At 37.6% G+C, this 18500-nt stretch overlaps 1 protein-coding gene and 3 long non-coding RNA genes across 6 annotated transcripts in view; 2 read left to right on the top strand and 2 right to left on the bottom strand.

Annotated features, from left to right (window-relative positions):
• LOC139774397 (uncharacterized) overlaps window positions 1–10343 on the bottom strand; it is a 195452-nt gene extending 185109 nt beyond the window's left edge. Inside the window, exons 1-2 of the long non-coding RNA XR_011718567.1 lie at window positions 9342–10343; window positions 8917–8963 (exon numbers count right to left, since the gene is read on the bottom strand). This is a non-coding gene — a long non-coding RNA (uncharacterized lncRNA). The remainder of the gene's footprint in view (window positions 1–8916; window positions 8964–9341) is intronic.
• On the top strand, window positions 1534–3839 carry LOC139774400 (uncharacterized). The gene is made up of 7 exons (XR_011718569.1): window positions 1534–1710; window positions 1831–2004; window positions 2092–2233; window positions 2345–2418; window positions 2487–2591; window positions 3158–3492; window positions 3573–3839. It is a non-coding gene; the product is annotated as an uncharacterized lncRNA (long non-coding RNA).
• Window positions 10344–11804: 1461 nt separating the features above from the next.
• Window positions 11805–18500, top strand: part of LOC139774379 (uncharacterized) — a 64707-nt gene continuing 58011 nt past the window's right edge. Inside the window, exons 1-2 of one of the 3 annotated variants that reach the window (XM_071709611.1) lie at window positions 11805–12429; window positions 12863–12908. In XM_071709611.1, the coding sequence (XP_071565712.1) occupies window positions 12362–12429; window positions 12863–12908 (114 nt within the window). In that variant the 5' untranslated portion in view covers window positions 11805–12361. Of the gene's footprint in view, window positions 12430–12564; window positions 12624–12862; window positions 12909–18500 lie in introns of those variants that run through there. The other 2 variants (XR_011718563.1, XR_011718562.1) reach the window with 2 other exon arrangements.
• On the bottom strand, window positions 14938–17830 carry LOC139774380 (uncharacterized). Its single transcript, XR_011718564.1, has 2 exons — window positions 17676–17830; window positions 14938–15527 (listed from the first exon to the last, which is right to left on the bottom strand). It is a non-coding gene; the product is annotated as an uncharacterized lncRNA (long non-coding RNA).

Here is an 18500-nt window from a genome sequence, read left to right as displayed (position 1 = left end):
TTATTATTTGTTTTGTAGCACTTAATTGTAATTAATTATAATTATATATGTGTCAAATTCTTTCAAATAACCCCAATACCTCAATAATACCACACACACACACATTCACACACCTACAAACCGTTTTAGAATATATATTCTTATTATTAAGAATATTTTTTAGAGTATATTCTATAGAGTATTTTTTAGAGGATTTCCCTCTTAAGATAAGAGGAATCCTCTCAGCGCTTATTTTAGAGTAAAATACTCTTAAAATAAGTGGGATACTCTTAAAATAAGAGTACAATTTTTTCGGTGTAACAATTTAGCGAAGAAGAAAGAAGAAAATCCCGAAAAATTCAAATTCGGATTGTCGATCCTTCATATGCGAATCAGATTTTTTGAGTTTCTGCTGCATTTATCATATAAATTACCTATACAAAAATGGCAGGCCAGAAATGACGAGGATAAAAAGGCTGTATCCGAGAAAAAACGAAGCATTCAAAAATCTTTCAAAGAAGAAATGGGTCTACTAGTGGATATACCAAAAGCAGGATTCGGAAACACACTCTCTAAATTTTTTGAAGTGAAATTTTCACTCTAATCATGGAGTTACTGACCAGTTCACTCCATATGGAGTCAACATTTACTCCAATAGAGTTAATTCATTCACTCTAACATAAAAAGTGAAGAGTTTAACTCTTATTTTTAAAGTGAAGTCGTTAGCGCTCCAAACTTCACTCCAACTTAAAGTGGAATCGCCTTCCTGCTTCCCGCGTATTCACTTGTAGGTTAGGTTAGGTTACAATAGCACATCATACGCTGCGACGAAGTGAAGCTTTCGCCGTTATTCGGTTTTCGTATTGTGAATTTTGTACTGCTCACGTGAACAGACAAATGGCAATGAACTTCCCAGAGGTAAGTCGGTTTATACATATACTTGTACATACATATGTAATATTATATTATAGAAATCGAAAGGACGAACGAAGATTATGGTTAGGTATTTCGTAGGCATTTCTAAGCCACGATTCTGTAAACTGATAACGATGACAGTGTCGTTATCGTTATGTTATCGTTGCGCAGGTATACAGGTATACTACATGTAAAAAAGCTGCGCAACGACAATATAAACGATAACGATACGTGTCGTTATAGATGTACAGAATAGAGGCATTGTGGGGATAGTGAAATAAATATATAATTTCTATCGAAAACATTAACAAGCAATACATCGAAATTCACTTTAAGCTTTGGTCACTGACATGTTTTTAAATGAAAAAAAATTGCAATTAATAAATACAATGAACAAAGTCGCTGCAATCACACAATTTCTTATATTGAATTGGATTCAATATATGATCTGTTATTATTGTAGGTATCCAACAGCACAAATTAAAGAACAATTAGCTAATGATATTATTTTGGCTTTTCCTAAACTGCGTTCAATGTTGACAAATGGTGGTTACGTAGGTACAACATTGTTGAAATCATTTATGGTTCAACTATTATTACAAATTAAGAAATTACTGATTTATTTACTGACAGGAGCACTTTTATGATCGAAAAACAAACACCGGATTCATTGAATTTCGACTCAAAACTCTTCGACTGAAATTGTCTTCCAAGGATAAAAAAAGGGCAGCAAGTGCGCAATTGGGAAACAAAAAAAAGTTAATAAAATCTGTAGAAAACGAAAGTTTACTAGACGAGGAGAATTTCAAATTGAAGGTAAATATATATAAAATTTGCAAATTTTATCAAAAAATATTAAATGTATTTAATTTCTTACTGTATACAGTATAGTTGATATTTTTATTATTTTTAATTTATTAATCATGAACTTTTTAGGTTTCTGAACTAGCATTCAAGATGCCTAATGACACAAATAAGAAACTCATACTGAAACTAACAGACGAAACAAGGGTTAATCGCCTCAATGAAATAAAAAACTCAGATAAGCCGATGACAGTGGCAGCAATACTGAAAAAATATCCTAGATTCAAAGATTTCAATGGAGAACTTGTGAGTATTTCAGAGCACTTACAGTTTTTTAATATTAGATATACATATTTGTCTCCGTTAATTTTTAATATCATATTTATTTATCAGATATCGAGAGAATTTTCTGCAGTCTTTCCAGAAAATGATATATTCTTGGGAACTTTTAGTGCGTTTTACGCACCACGGATTTTGCAGTATTGTTGAGAAGCAAAACCTCATATCTTGCAATTGGTCAAAGACCTTGAAGATGGTAGGTGCAGTCATTCATTATGTTTCGCAATTTTTCCTTAGGCTATGAATATTTGTTTTCTACATCTATTCTGCTATTCTCTTATTTATTGTTCACTTTTTTATTTTACAGATAATCTAAAAGCTTTAGTTCTGCTGCCCGAACTGTTACCTAGTCCGAATTACACAAAAAAAAGAGAGATATCTGTAAGTTTATATGTATACTTCAAAAAGGTGATTTTATATAGTACATAATAATGTGTGTTTCTTTGTAGGACAAAACAAAGGCAAGTTCTAAAACTTCCCAAAAAAGATAAGTAGTTTCAACAGACTTTTCTAAAAAAGTCATACCGAATCAAAATTTGCTCCAATTTATTCATGTAAGTAACAAAAATTTGAGTGATTCTTATTAAGATAACTTTGTGATAAGACATTTTCAACATTTTGAATATTGATAATATCTTTGATTGATTGTAATATAAGTTTGTGAAATATGAAGAATTCTAAAACTATTCATTAATGAAATATTTCAGTGACATCCTGACTTTTGAATAACGCGCGCATTAAAAAGTCACCAATTTTCATGAATTTAATTTTTGGATCAAAAATTAAACAACATCAATTTATAAGCATTAGCGATAACTTTAATTTGATTTTGAAAAATGTGTTTTTTACTTATTATTTTCAAATTTATATAAAAATTATTTTTGAAAATAGTAAAAAAGTCTTATAAAATAATAAATATTAGTAATAGAAGACTACTTTTTTCTTATGTTAAAATTGATGTATTACTTAAAAACTTTTAAAAAGACTCATTAATCAGATATGCACGTATTGATCAAAAGTCAGTATTTATATCATACTTTTACAATGTGCCTAAACTAATGCCAATTTAATATTACTTTAATAATTTATAATTGATTTATTTTATATGCAATATTTTCAGGCATCCGATGATCTTTCGTTACATCTCGCACCTGCGAATCGAGGAACTAAAAATGTTCAACCATTTTTAGTTTGTTCCAAGTGGGGACAAGCAAGAAGTAAAATTTATTACATAATGACCGATGGCCATTTGATCTAAATTGGAGATAATGCTATTATAGCATTCGACATTCTACTGAAATTGCACTACTGTTTCGATGTAGAATTTGCTTCAGATTTGGTAAACTTTTACGACTTTATAACAGCCTGCGTAATGAAACTTCATAAACCAAAAGGATGCAGCATTGCACTAGAAACAACGTTACAGAATGTAACGCTAAAAGAAAATGATGAAAGGTATGTAATTACTGAACTAAATATCTTTTTATGTTCCCGTTACTGACAAAATGTACTAAGTTTTATAATTATATTAATAGTGACAATGAGATCGAGATGCAGGATGATGAAATTGAAGACAACAATTAAAATTAATTATTAAACCGGACAGCGCAGAAGTTGGATAGCGTATTTGCAGTTGGGTAGCGTATTTTTTTATTTTAAGTGTGAAAAGACTGGAAAAGTAAGATTTTAATTTTTGTTCTTTACATTTTTATATTCAGTTATTTATAAAAAATTTCCACTGCAAAAATTATATAAAATTTATAAGTTTTGAAAAATTACAAAATACATGCTTTAAAAACTTACATTAATTATTTATTAATTCCCCATTCCGTATTAAATATATAATAACGTGTCATCACTTTTAATAATTTACAGCTAAATGCTTCCGAGCTACTTTGTGGTATCTTTATAATAGAAGACGTGAAAAGTATCGTATCTAATACTTGTGGACTATTAATACTATACTTTTCACGCGCTTTTAATAAAGATACTATAAAGTAGCTCGGGAGCGTCAAATTATTTAGTAAAATATTCTCTCACTCTAAAAAATATTGAAATCCTCGCTCCACTAGAGTAAAATATGTTCACTCTTTTCAGAGTTGAAGAATCACTCCAAGTACAGACCGAGTAAAACCACTCTTCCGAAAGGTGAAATTTGACTCCACGTACACTGGCGCTATTTTCATTATTTCAAAGAGTGAAATCTCACTCGAAAAGAGTGAGATTCGACTCCAAGAAATTTAGAGAGCAGATTATCAAAGATATAACTGTCAGTCCCACAAGAGCGAAAAAATTTCGTGCATCTGTCACAAATGCAGAGACTAAAACCGTCAAAAAGCTTTCACCATCACAAGCTCTGAGTATTTTTGTCGATGCGGATCTTTCACGAAAGCAATATGAAATTATTCAAGGAGCTAATAAGAATATCTATTCTTGTTATTCTTTATTTAAAAAAGTGTTATCCAAAAGAGGAATCGATTAGTATCACGGAAACGAGTTTCCGAAATCAAATTGCAGGATTTGCTTGACCATACTGTTTCAAGGTTGTGCACATATTTAGAAGAAGTGCTAAAAAATATTACTGAAGAAGAAAGAAGAAATTTAGAACTAATTACTAAGTGGGGTTGTGATGGTTATCAACAAACCGAATACAAACAAAAATTTCAAAATGATACGAATAACGATGCCTTTATTTTTCAAAGTTCACTAGTTCCAATCCGTCTAATAAGTAATACTGATGAGCATAAAAAAATCATTTGGCAAAATCCTTTACCGTCATCTCCTAGATATTGCAGACCGATTAGAATACGATTCGTTCACGAGACGAAAGATATTATAAAGGAAGAAGTTGAATATATAGAAAACCAAACACGAAACTTAATAAAAACTGAAGTTTCTCAACCCGATGCAGTTTCTCTATATATTAAACATATTTTGCTTCCAACAATGCAAAGATTTGTAATGCTGCCACTAATTCTACGATGAGGTGTTACATATGTGGAGAAACTTCGAAAAATTTTAACAATTTAGCGAAGAAGAAAGAAGAAAATCCCGAAAGATTCAAATTCGGATTGTCGATCCTTCATATGCGAATCAGATTTTTTGAGTTTCTGCTGCATTTATCATATAAATTACCTATACAAAAATGGCAGGCCAGAAATGACGAGGATAAAAAGGCTGTATCCGAAAAAAACCAAGCATTCAAAAATCTTTCAAAGAAGAAATGGGTCTACTAGTGGATATACCAAAAGCAGGATTCGGAAACACATATGCAGACGACGATACAGTTGAGCTATTGTATGATGAAGTGATCGTAACTGTCTTTTAATTTTGCCTAACATATTTTCGAATGGAAACGCGGTCATCTCACTTAAACTACACCCCATGTTGGAAACATCATCGGCCACATGAATTAAATTGTGTGTATTTCATAACCTTCATAAAAGCGATGCAACATGAAATAATAAGAAATGTTGATACATCTGTTTATTTAAAATATCTTTCAATACTATTGGACCCACGTAAAGTGCAAAAAATTTCAATTCTGTAGCTTTGTTATTGAGACCCACTGTTTATCTAATTGGGAATAATAGGTCAATAATTTTAAGTATGGTTTACATGTACGATACTGTTTCGAAAACCATGTCGACATTACTCGATATTTGACCGTTGGTAGCTTTGAAGCGTTAAAATCATGTAAACCAGTTTGTCTAATACTTACAAAAATAGAAGAACTCCTGACATATTAAAAGATGTAGCGTGAGATAAAACAGAAGGACACTATTAAATTAGTTTAATTAAGCGACATCGAAAACGTATATTGACTTATTTTGGTCATAAAGGTGTAACTGATTTACGATGGACTAAGTGCGTACTAATTGCTCGAAATCTACCAGCTGAAAGCGGCAGATCGTTTTGCTCGTTTCGCGCGCAATGGAATACACCCGATAAAGTCGTTTCGGACCCAATCCATCTTAGTCCGTTTGCAATTTTCTCGCGTGCCTACGTTCTCTCATACGCCACGGGCGAGTAAACCGCGTGAAAGCCGGCGAGCGAGATTATACGGTTCCAACAGTTCCATAGTCGGCCCCGGCAATCTACCCCTTTCCTCTTCTCCCCCATCCCCCCCGCCCTCCATCCCCAATCAAGCCGTTTTCCACGCGACTCCGTCATTTCGACGCGAGTGAAGACCGCCCGCACTCGCGACGCGGGCCCGCGTGTTCAATGACACCAAACAGAACAATTTGTCAATGCCGCATGCAACGTTTGTCGCCGTCGTTTACACGATCCTAGGCATACACGTTGTACACAGGCGCGTACACGCACGTACATATGTGTTCACGAGAGACGCGTTATCATGACGCCCATTCAAGGGCGCCCTGCGTTCGCGACTGAAAATAATGGAACTTACGACAACGACAACGTCGATCAGGGGACAACTCGTGTGTAAAGAGCTTAACACTTTGCGCGTTATGACATATAGCACATATTATTTAACACGCCAACGTGTAATCCAGAAATTAATAGTAGATCTTAATATCAGAGAGCTCGATAAAGTCAGATAAAGAGATAACAGAATGAATTATTACACGGGCTGTGAAATATTATGTTTCAAATCTGCTTGTCACTTATTTGTCACTCTTGAAGTAATATCTTTCTGTTATTTATTAATAATTATAAAATTATAAATTGGAAATTCCCGACTGCATATTATGCTTTATCTGTGTTAAAGATATCGTTTACTTTTAAAGTGTTGCATAGATACAGATTGTCCTGCTGTTTTTAGAACATATTGTGGCTTTACAAAACACTTGAAAAAGTGTATTCTTCAAAAAGAAAATGCACCTTCCACAAGTAACGATTGTGAAAGTGCTGAAAATTTTGAAGAATTTGATATTACAACGGATAGTAATTCGATTTATGATTTGGATGTAGCATCAAATGAGTCATATACTGAGAAAAATTAACAATTAACAGAGTCAAATACAGAGAGAAGGCAACTAATAGAAGAAACCATTTCGAATTACGTAATACATTTATATTCTTTAGGTTTGCCTGATCTTGTTATAACAAGTATTTTAGAAACAACATCAAACTTACTTTTTCCGCTCATTGATGATATGTTATCAATTTCGAATTTGGATGAACGTCAAAATCTTGCCCACGACTTGAGATATACATTTGAAAATCACATAACCGCGTATAAACGAAATAAAAATTTGCCATCAAATTTTGTGCAGCCTATTAGAAAAGCTCATGGTGTTGGAATAAAAAAAAATACGATAGTAAAACACAGTCCTATAAACAAGTTTCGGTAACACGTACTTTTACATATGTATCTATATTAAAAACTCTTCAATTTGTATTAAATAATAAAGTTGTTCAACAATATTTTACTAATGATATTACTGAAAATAATAATGCTTACACTCATTTCATTGACGGTAAAGTTTATAAAACTAATAGTTTTTTTCAAGTACATAAAAATGCAATTCAGATTCAGCTTTATTTCGATGAATTTGAGGTGTGTAATCCTTTAGGAAGCAAAGCTGGCATTCATAAAATCGGAGCGTTTTACTTCACAATTAATAACTTTCCTATTTATGTTAATTCAAAATTAAAAAATATTTTTTTGGTAGCGTTATGTTATAATACTAATATTAAAGAATTTGGAATAAATCCTGTATTAGAGGTAATTGTTAATGATATTAAAATTTTAGAGACGCAAGGAATATTCATTGATTCTTTAAACATATATTTAAAAGGTACATTAATATCTACATCTTGCGATAATTTAGCTGGAGCTATGTTGTTGGGCATGAATAAATCTTTTAATTCTCATTACTATTATAAAATCTGTACAATGAATAAAGAAGAAGCCCAAAAAGCATGTATTGCAGATTTAAGTTTATTACGAACAACAGAAAGTTTTGTTTATTTAGCAGATCAACAGAAGTATGCAAACAGCGATACAATTAATTTTTTTGAAATAAAATATAAAAAAGCTCTGTTAAATTTAACTCATTTTAAAGTTTCCAAAAACCTCAATATTGATGTAATGCATGATTTTTTGGAGGGCATTTGCCAAAGAGATTTAAAATTATTTTTAGATTTTTGTAAAGAATCTGGACTTATGACCTTAAATAATTTCAATGATAAAGTACAAGCGTTTGATTATGGCTTATGCAATAAACAAAATCTTCCAAGCATTATACACCTTAATAAAAATTCAAATTCAATTGGACAACGTGCAGCACAAACTCTTTGTTTAATAACATTTTTGCCTTTAATTTTACAAGATATAATTCCAAAACTTTGTGAGAATTTTACTAAATAAAAAATAATTTTGTTACTCATAAAAATATTAAAAATTGTCTTATCACCCAGAATTATGCCTGATATGTTAAATGATTTACAAGAAGTGATAAAAGAACATCACGAAATTGTAATTAAAGAATATCATATTTCTTTAACACCAAAAGATCATCTTATCACTCATTATCCTATGATAATAGAAGAAATGGGCCCTCCCAGAGCATATTGGACTATGCGATTTGAAAGTAAAAATGGTTATTTTAAAGATTTATCTCATAAATTGAAAAATTTTAAAGATATTGCATTTACTTTATCAGTACGTCATCAAAAATATATTATCTCTGAGTGGAAAAACACATTTAGTTTTTTCGATGAACCAATTCTCCAAAATTTTAAGAAGGAACGTTTGGAATCTACAAACTATGCAACAATAATTGCAGAAAGTTTAAATATTACATGTAATACTTTTATTTATATTGGAAAAAGCATACAATTTAGAGTGCCCAAAACCGAAGCCCAGTGAGCAGAAAGTGAGCTGAAATAATAAAAAAATAACTTACTTACCGGCCGATGCGCAACAGCGGAGTTGTAAGTTGTAACCCTGCGTTGATCTGTAACATAAAAATATATTTACATTAAAGCAGGGTCCAATCAATACTTGAAGTAAATAATTATATCGTGCCCGTTAAATTTAAAACATTATTCTAACAGATATCTGATTTTAAAATGCAAGGGAAAGAGACCAATAAGCGAGAGAGAAAGAGAGAGAGAGAGACGCGACGTTCGCGACGTATAATCTCTTCTCGCGTATGCCGGAGATCAAATACCGAAATTGCGGAATTACGCTGGTGTTAAACCTCGAACGGTATTGTACGAATAATGTGTATTATCACACGTAATGGGCGAATCAAGTCGCGCTTGAAAAAATGATGGAATCCGCTACAGGACTGACAGGACAGCAAAATAATATATAAATAATAATTACTCACCCCACGGTTGCCCCGCTGTCGCCCGATGCCTCCCAGGCCTCCTTCTCCTCTCCTCGAGCCTCCTCCGTTGTCGCATCTCCGTCGGCGCACTCCCTCACGACGCGACGCGACTCATTCACTCGCGAAAATCGACGATATCGTCGCTTATGATCGCGCGACACTTTCGACACTTATCGCACGGCACTCCCGGTATTAATCTCGCGACGCGGCGCGTACTTGGTTACACGGCAACGGAAGAATTACGGCGGAGAAGCTACGAACGATCCTACCTATACGATAATACGATCCGCTTGACGCCCGTGACGCTCGACGTCCCGCAAGCCCCAGCAGGTTAGACGCTATCATGGAGAGAATTTCGTAAATCTCACATCTCCATCGGCGCGCTCACTCACGACGCGGCGACATTCACTCGCGAAAATCGACGATATCGTCGCTTACGATCGCGCGACACTTTGCACGACACTCCCGGTATTAATCTCGCGACGCGACGCGTACTTGGTTACACGGCAACGAAAGAATTACGGCGGAGAAGCTACGAACGATGCTACCTATACGATAATACGATCCGCTTGACGCCCGTTACGCTCGACGTCCCGCAGCCCCCGCAGGTAGACGTTAAAATGGCGGAGAGAATTTCGTAAATCACGCGGCCAACTTCACTCGTCACTCGCCACTCGCCAGAAGCAACCGTCGCGCGTCGCGACGCAATTAAATCGTCGATTTATGAACACTGTCTATCTCCTACAATCACCACATACTCATCACCACACTATCAAGTACGAAAGTTAAACGTACGACGCAGAGACTGTGATCGCGCCTCGGATCGCGCTAATTAAACAGGCGTGGCGTTATTCGATTTAGATTATCTTTCATCCGTGTTCCGAAAACGACGCGGACGGCAAAACTTTACTCCGAAGCCGCGCGACACGACGACACGACGCCGCGACGACGCGAGGCGTGAGAGGCGAGTCAAGTTGGCGGTTGAGACCAATCATCCGAAAGAATGTGATCGAAAGTCAGTATTATCGAATACGGTATCCGTAGAAATTCCGCGAGACACATGTATATCACAGTTTTCCGTAATCAGAAATGTGGAATGTGGACGCGGGCGGGCGACGCGGGCGGCGCGGGGCGCCCCGGGCGCCGCGGCTAACGGCTTCTCGGAAGTCGGCGCACAAACAAGTAGTAGGGATAAAGTGGGGGTAGATGACTCGGCTCACCGAACGCGCGCTCGGCGAGCGTCGTGCGTAGTCATCTATCCCCACTCTACCCCTACTTGCGCGCGAGACATCGAGACATCGAGATCGAGAAGTCGAGAAGCCAGTGAAGCCACGGCTTTGTCCAGCTTTGTCCGAACGTCACTGTTCTCGGAATGCCGCGCCGATACGCTGGTATTTCATTTATCATGCGACAAAATTTGTCAAGCACGTTGATCGGTTGTAAGTTGTAATATAGAAAAGTTCTCGAGCCTCTAGAAATCCTCCATCTCGTAGCGAATCAGTAGTGCGATTCTGTAACTCGTTATGAGGTATCGACTATCGTTGCGCAGATATTTTATATGGTAAAAAAGCTGCGCAATTGTCGTTATAGCTCATAACGACGGCATAACGAGTTACAGAATTGCACTACAGTACGCTTGACGACACATGAAATATCAGCCTTAATACACGAATCGCCGAGTCCGGCGCGGGCGGCTGAGAGATTACGGAAAACTGTGATCTATCGAATAATTAGTTAATTAAGTTAATACATGTGCGGCATGTGCCTCGCGGAATTTATACGGATACCGAAGTATATCGCATTCGATAATACCGACTTACCGACTTACTTTCGATCACATTCTTTCGGATAATCGGTTTCGCTTCTCAACCGTCAACTTGACCCGCGTCTCGCGGCTCGTAGTGTGTCGCGCGGGGCTTAAAGCCTGTTCTACAATGAAAACGAAAAACTCTAGCCGCAACGTTGTCGCGACAGCCAATCAGAAGCGTCAATGGCAGAATGAAATTGCCATCGTTTTCGGAGCGCGGATGAAAGAACGAGCGGACTCTAAGGCTGGGGCTACACTATGCGCGTTTTCGCGAATCGGATTCGCGAATCGTGCATTTGTATACCATGTGTGCTTAGCACGAATGGCATACAAATGCACGATTCGCGAATCCGATTCGCGAAAACGCGCATAGTGTAGCCCCAGCATAAGGGTCCGTTCCGTTTCACGCATATGCGCGCATACGTAACGTTTACTATAGATATAATTATTCGATAGATCACAGTTTTCCGTAATCTCTCAGCCGCCCGCGCCGGACTCGGCGATTCGTCTATTAAGGCTGATATTTCATGTGTCGTCAAGCGTACTGATTCGCTACGAGATGGAGGATTTCTAGAGGCTCGAGAACTTTTCTATCTTACAACCGATCAACGTGCTTGACAAATTTTGTCGCATGATAAATGAAATACCAGAAATACGACCCCAGATCGAGTAACGCCGCGCCGTGTTTAATTAGAGATCACAATCTCTGTTAACGTCGTACGTTTAATCGCGTAATTAATCGTGTTTTGATATGTAGTGATCGTGGCGAATAGACACAGTGTTCATAAATCGATGATTTATAATTGCAGTTATCCGAAACCGTTTCACGAGCAGCAAGTGTGGCGTCCTCGCGACGCGCGACCGGCGCGACGGTTCAGACAGTTGCTCCGGGCGAGAGGCGAGTGAAGTTGGCCGCGCGATTTACCAAATTCTCTCCGCCATGTTAACGTCTACCTGCGGAACGTCGAGCGTCACGGGCGAGGTCACGGGCGTCAAACGGATCGTATTATCGTACAGGTAGGATCGTTCGTAGCTTCTCCGCCGTAATTTTTTCGTTGCCGTGTAACAAAGTACGCGCCGCGCGCCGCGTCGCGAGATTTATACCGGGAGTGCCGTGCAAAGTGTCGCGCGATCATAAGCGACGAGATCGTCGATTTTCGCGAGTGAATATCACGCGTCGCCGCGTCGCGCGTCGTGAGTGCTGAGTGCGCCGATGGAGGAGAATCGAGGAGAGGAGGAGGAGGCCTGGGAGGCATCGGGCGACAGCGGAGCAACCGTGGGGTGAGTAATTATTATTCGTTCATTAGTTTACTGTCCCGCCAGTCCGGATTCCGTCACTTTCTCAAGCGCGACTCGATTCGCCCATTAGACGCGCGATACTCATTATTCATACATTACCGTTCGAGCTTTAACGCCGGCGCAATTCCGCTATTTCGGTATTCGATCTTCGGCACACGTGAGAAAAGAGATATTAGGTACGTCGCGTCTCTCTCTTATTCGCACGGTCGTAATATTAATTTCAAGATTTTTCACGGATTAATGCGAACGAGTTAATACGGAAATATGCAGTCGCGATTGTTTCTTGTACTGGTATTTTAAAATCACATATCTTAAAATAATGTTAGAAAAATTTAACGGGCGCGATATAATTATTTACTTCAAGTATTGATTCTTCGACACTGCATTAATGTCAAAATATATTTCTATGTTACAGATCAACGCAGGGTTCAACTTACAACTCCGCTGTTGCGCATCGGCCGGTAAGTTATTTTTTTTTTCTTTTTTTAAATATTTTACTCGGTATTGTAAGTATAGACAAACTGTTTTACATAATTTTAAAAGTAGAAATAAAAAGAAGTTTATATGAAAGGCTTAGTAATTAAAAAAGGAGATAACTTACGCGCTAATACTTACTATAAATATATCGTAAAAACAGTCTATAAAATATATTATTTTCATTTATTTCTGCATGTATGATGTACATATTTCTACTCGTCCACAAAAATAATATGTTCTCACTAAATCTGAATCACTGATTCAGATTTAGAGAGTATTAAACTTATAAAATCTATTATTTTATTATATTACTTAAAGAAATGCAAAAAAATATTCTTTATGAAACGTAAAGGCGGTGAAGCTGTTTAAATGGTGCAAAATTATGGTATCTAGTCTTTCATATTAGTGATAGTTAAGGAGGCTTAGTACTGCGTTTTTTATAAACTCCTGTCTTCCTCCTTTCCCTTCTCTGTCCTCGATTTTGAGTAAAAGAGGAGAAATCAATAAATTAACATCCGCCGTCGGGCGGAAGTTACCGTTACGTTTGCGGAATCTATATTTGAATTTCGTGTTTGCTTGCGCTCGATGTACAGCGCAGCGATCCATTTAAGTCAGCCTACGGTAGATTAATGTCAAACTCTCTTTTCTTCTCTTTCTCTCTCTCTTTCTCTCTCTCTCTCTCTCTCTCTCTCTCTCTCTCTCTCTCTCTCTCTCTCTCTCTCTCTCTCTCTCTCTCTCTCTCTCTCTCTCTCTCTCTCTCTCTCTCTCTCTCTCTCTCTCTCTCTCTCTCTCTCTCTCCCTCTCCCTCTCTCTCTCTCTCTCTCATAAAAGTGTAAGTAGTAAGGAGTGTGTAAACAGTGGCTAATTACGTCTCTGAAAATTTTACGCAGTCTTTTACATTTCATATTTAACAGTGTTCCTTTACCCGCAGCATAAATTGCACGAGTTTCCGGTTACCGCAAATATTTGTGCATTATATTCGTAACATTTGCGTGATATTAATGCGGTACATTCGATAACCAGCCATTACTTAACGTATTTTTGTAACTTTAAATTTATGAGTTGCGTGTGCATACACATATATCTTTCTCTCTCTCTCTCTCTCTCTCTCTCTCTCTCTCTCTCTCTCTCTCTCTCTCTCTCTCTCTCTCTCTCTCTCTCTCTCCCCCTCTCCCTCTCCCTCTCTCGGTATTGTTTAGATAATATTAGGTAACATAAACATTGAATTATAGTACAATCGTGATGATAATTCATAATAACCGGCAAAATGTTTATTTATTTAGTCGCATGATGTCGCATATATTTAGCGTATATAATATTCATATCAATATGTAATATTGTAATATATATGGAAGTATCTCATACTCAACAAACCATTTTTCATCACAAATTACTTGGATAATTTGAACTAAGCTTTCTCTTAGCAATATAACTCTCTAATTTAATCGCGAAAGATATTATTATTAGTCGCAAGCTTCTACATTTCTAGTTATGAATATAAACGATAATCGGATAATATTTCTGACCAATATTCTGGAATACTTGTTAAAACATGAATCTAATCAAAATAAAATAGAGAATTAGATTGAAATTTTTGTTTTCTCGTTTATCTATCAACCAATTCGTTATGCAATCGTCATGATTCAGAACCATTGGTCACTTTACATTAAGAAAAACTGATTCCAAATTAATAAAAGAAGTATCATGCATTACCTAAATCTGGGTCAACTTGCACACATATAAACATATCACGGCCACTCTGCAATATATAATTAGGGTACGGAAATTCGTAAGGTTACGCGGCGAATCTTCCCAGGCGGGTGGTACTTACATACTAAGACGGTCCAGAGAGACCTATCGTAAAGCCATTTGCGCGCGCGATCGGAAATGGGAATTTCCGACTATCATATTTTCTAGTAAAGAAGAAGATATTATGGACTCCACTGGTGATATGGAATCCCAAGGTATCGCTTCCACATTTTATACTGTGATTTAGTGACAATTTTAGCAGAATTATTAAAGGAAACAGTTTATTAAGAATAGTTTTATTAAACGGTACTATAACTTTAACATTTTCGTTTTTTCTCTGCTGTTTCTTCTCTGCAGAATGAACGTGTCGTTTTCAAAACCTTTGTAATACCGATAATTAAAAGTCAAATAATGAGCATATCCGTTCCTATGTATTCACATATAAGTAACCGCAGTTATTAACTTCCCTGTCGATAAAGACATCCGTGCTGGGGGTGTTTACGAAGTACGTATCGCTCCCTCGAGTGGGTACTTCGTCGGAGCACTTCCTGTCTCGCATAGCACACGAAGGAGATCGTTATTCTTCTCGCAGACGTGAGGGGTCTTTTAAGGATCATCTCTGTTCATGGGGATGCTGCTCTTTTCTGCCCTTCGCGATTCACGTACGCTCGAACGGGGCCAACGAACGTGCCGGGCGCCACTTAAGCATCCGTCTCACGTATCTTAGCGGTCGCCGATCGTCATTGGACACTAAGCCGGACGCGACAATTGTTCGGGGAACAATAGCGGGGGTCACGAACAAAGACCAAAAACGAGCCAACGGGGCGCAGGGTCGCGGGCCTCTGAATCAGTACCTGTAAAGGAAGAAAAAAGAGGATGATAGGGAGTTGTGAGATAGTACAGGAGGAAAAACAGAGAGAAAGAGAGCGAGGAGAAAGTGGTAAAGAGAAAGAAAAGAGAAAAAACAAAGAGAACAAACCGAGGAAAAGAATGAAGGCCGAAGAAAGACTGAAAAGCTGAAAAAGGAAGAGAGAGAGAGAGAGAGAGAGAGAGAGAGAGAGAGAGAGAGAGGAAGGAAAAGGGAGCGGCTATGTCACGCTGGCTCGATGCCAACCAATTACGAATGTAAAGTTATGGTAATGTTGATATCGGACGCGGAGCGCGAAAAAAAATAGCCGTAATAAAACCGGGGGAAAACGTATATCTCTCGTCGGCCGTTCGCGCGTCCATCTTCGGTCTGTCACTTTCTTTCTGTCGTTCCCGCAACATACATTATTCACCACATTTTCCCATGCGTACTCTCTAAGCGCGCCTATCGCGCGTAAGATAATTGAAATCCAATACGTTTGTCGGCTAGGCGTAGCCAGGAGCCGTTAATTTCGATGCGTTTCTACGCCCAGCGGGGTTTCATTCGCGGCCAGTTGAGTAGATGAGACGACGATAGAGCCAGACCATTTCCTGGGATGTGCATTAATACGATTATATCTCGACTTTCGATTGTGAATAATTGAACTGACAATAAAATTTGTATGCAGTCGATGAATCTGTCCTGACAAAGCCATACATTCTTACGAGGACAAAATAATGTTTATAACAAAATAATTTCGTAATAAATTTTAACAATAAAATAATTCCGTTTATTTCACAAATAGTATCTAATAAAATGCTGTAGTGTGTGCTCGCGTGACATTACAAGCATCGCGTTTTAGACGGTACAAATGTTTAACAATCGTTTAAACAATACACGGAGAAATATTCGTTCGACGCGTCAGAACCGGTAGTGACTATTGTCAGCCCGGACGTTACTATCGGCTGAGAACAACATGTGCAAATCTCGCCTGTCATTTCAATGGGCGCGCTCGCCGTTAAAACCACGATCGGATTTACCGTTCAATCCGACTTACGATTAAAGTTGAAAAAGATCCGAGCATTTTTCAAGAGTGCATTACATATTCTTTCAAGAATAATCGCATTACTCTACTAGTATCAATAAAACATAACGCATTTAAGAACATCTGGTTTTTAAAATACATTATTTATTATAAAATTCTCTTTGGCGTTTTTGAAAATAAAGCCTTGTTTCTCCGGATTTCTCTAATTTAAATTGTGTTTTTATTAATTTCATCAAGAATTTAATTAAAAATTTTTAAAAATTATAATAACCATAAAATCCTGTCAAAAATATATTTACGTTGACTTGTTTGATCATAAAAGAAGAGGGGAAAAAAACATTGGTCATTTATTGTTGCATCGGTACTATCCGAGATAAGCGCAAACAAGCGGCGGCGATGCCTCGTAACGACGCGTCGTTTGCAATTTTTACGTTTGCATTGCAAATTTGTAGTTGCAGTAAGCATGCCGTGGCTTTTGTACTGTACCGGTGACGCGCGCGATGTGACGCGATTAACGAGCCCCGAGTCGTCGCGTATTGCCGGATGCACGCGTACGTGCTTGCACACCGCCAGCGGAGCATTATAATTCATTAATAATTAACGAACTGCTAATGAAATGGAACGTCCGTCGCTGCCGAGTCCATTGACTATTGCGACGGTTCGATATCGAGCGATCGTTATAATTTCCATTACGCGGTTATCGAATGCAAATTGCAATGCCTATTGTAATACCATAATGAAAGCACGCAAAGTAGTGCTCGAAAAGTAAAAAATAGTGTTTCATCCAATATTATCGATTTGGGTTGCATAAAAAACGCCTTTTTTGAAAAATTTGTCTACCTATATGAATAAAAAAACTATCAATATCTCCTCTCTCTTAATGATTTCAAAAAGGTCTAAATGGGCGAATAGTTTTTCATACATTCATCGTACATAATAACAACGTGGATCTAACTTGAATACATAATACAGTGACCAGTCAGGTGTAGCTAATAAAAACAAAAATCACACCGCCAGCAAATGAAATTAAGTCAAACGACGCGTTGAATAGACTGCCAAGGAATAGTTTTTCGATCCTCGCGTACGCGTATTTTTGCGGCGGAAATTCACCTTTTTTTATTTGCCTCTCGTCACCGCGCACCGGTCGGATTGCATCTGGCGTGCTACAGCGGATATCTCGCCGAGGTGCTCTTGAAAATAAAGTTTACTCGCAACGGCCGGTCGCACGCGACGACAAACGAATAATCGAGTCAGCTCGACGAAGCGCCGACGAAGTTTTACGCAAGTCGGAATTGCCCGAAGGCAATCCCGCCGCCTGCCGCGCATCTAATTAAGCGAGATTAGCGAAGCGACGGGCGCGACGTATTTCGTGCGCGGCGTCCGGGGCCGTCACTCGAAATTCTAATTAAATTATTCTCCAGCTAGACAAAAGTAAATCAAACTCATGTGCGCGCACTCGCACGCGCCCGCGATACCGCGGATGTAATTCGCGTTACACTGCGTGTAAAGTTAATTCATATTATTACGACGTTACCGCGTGGAGTGCCACGTCAACCGCAAAATAGCGGTATCTACCAGGACATTAATATTACGCGTGATGCGACTCGACCTTTACGCGTAACATTCGGAGATGACGTGTTTTCTATTAATTATCCCTGCATGTCTTCGTGCAGTACATTCGCGAGTTAACATCACGGAAAATTCGGAAATCGCAATATTATTATTGTTTTAATTCTTGCAACTGCGAAACTTTAGATGTTATATTGACATTTTACAGTTGAAATCACTTAAATAAGTAATTACAAAATGATACTATTGCGAATTGATTTTTTGCACCATTGTTTATTAATACAAAGTTGATATTTCCGAATAAAAATTGTTGTGCAAAAAAATATCTTACCTGGTGAGCGTGATGTAAAAAGCGATCGCGTCGTG

This window comes from Temnothorax nylanderi, unplaced genomic scaffold (genome assembly GCF_030848795.1).
Source record: "Temnothorax nylanderi isolate EJ_2023f unplaced genomic scaffold, tnyl_v1.0 TNYL_tig0080_pilon, whole genome shotgun sequence".
NCBI classification, from domain to species: domain Eukaryota; kingdom Metazoa; phylum Arthropoda; class Insecta; order Hymenoptera; family Formicidae; genus Temnothorax; species Temnothorax nylanderi.
Note: the sequence above shows the minus strand (reverse complement) of the source record. Positions and strands in the feature narration are given on the sequence as shown.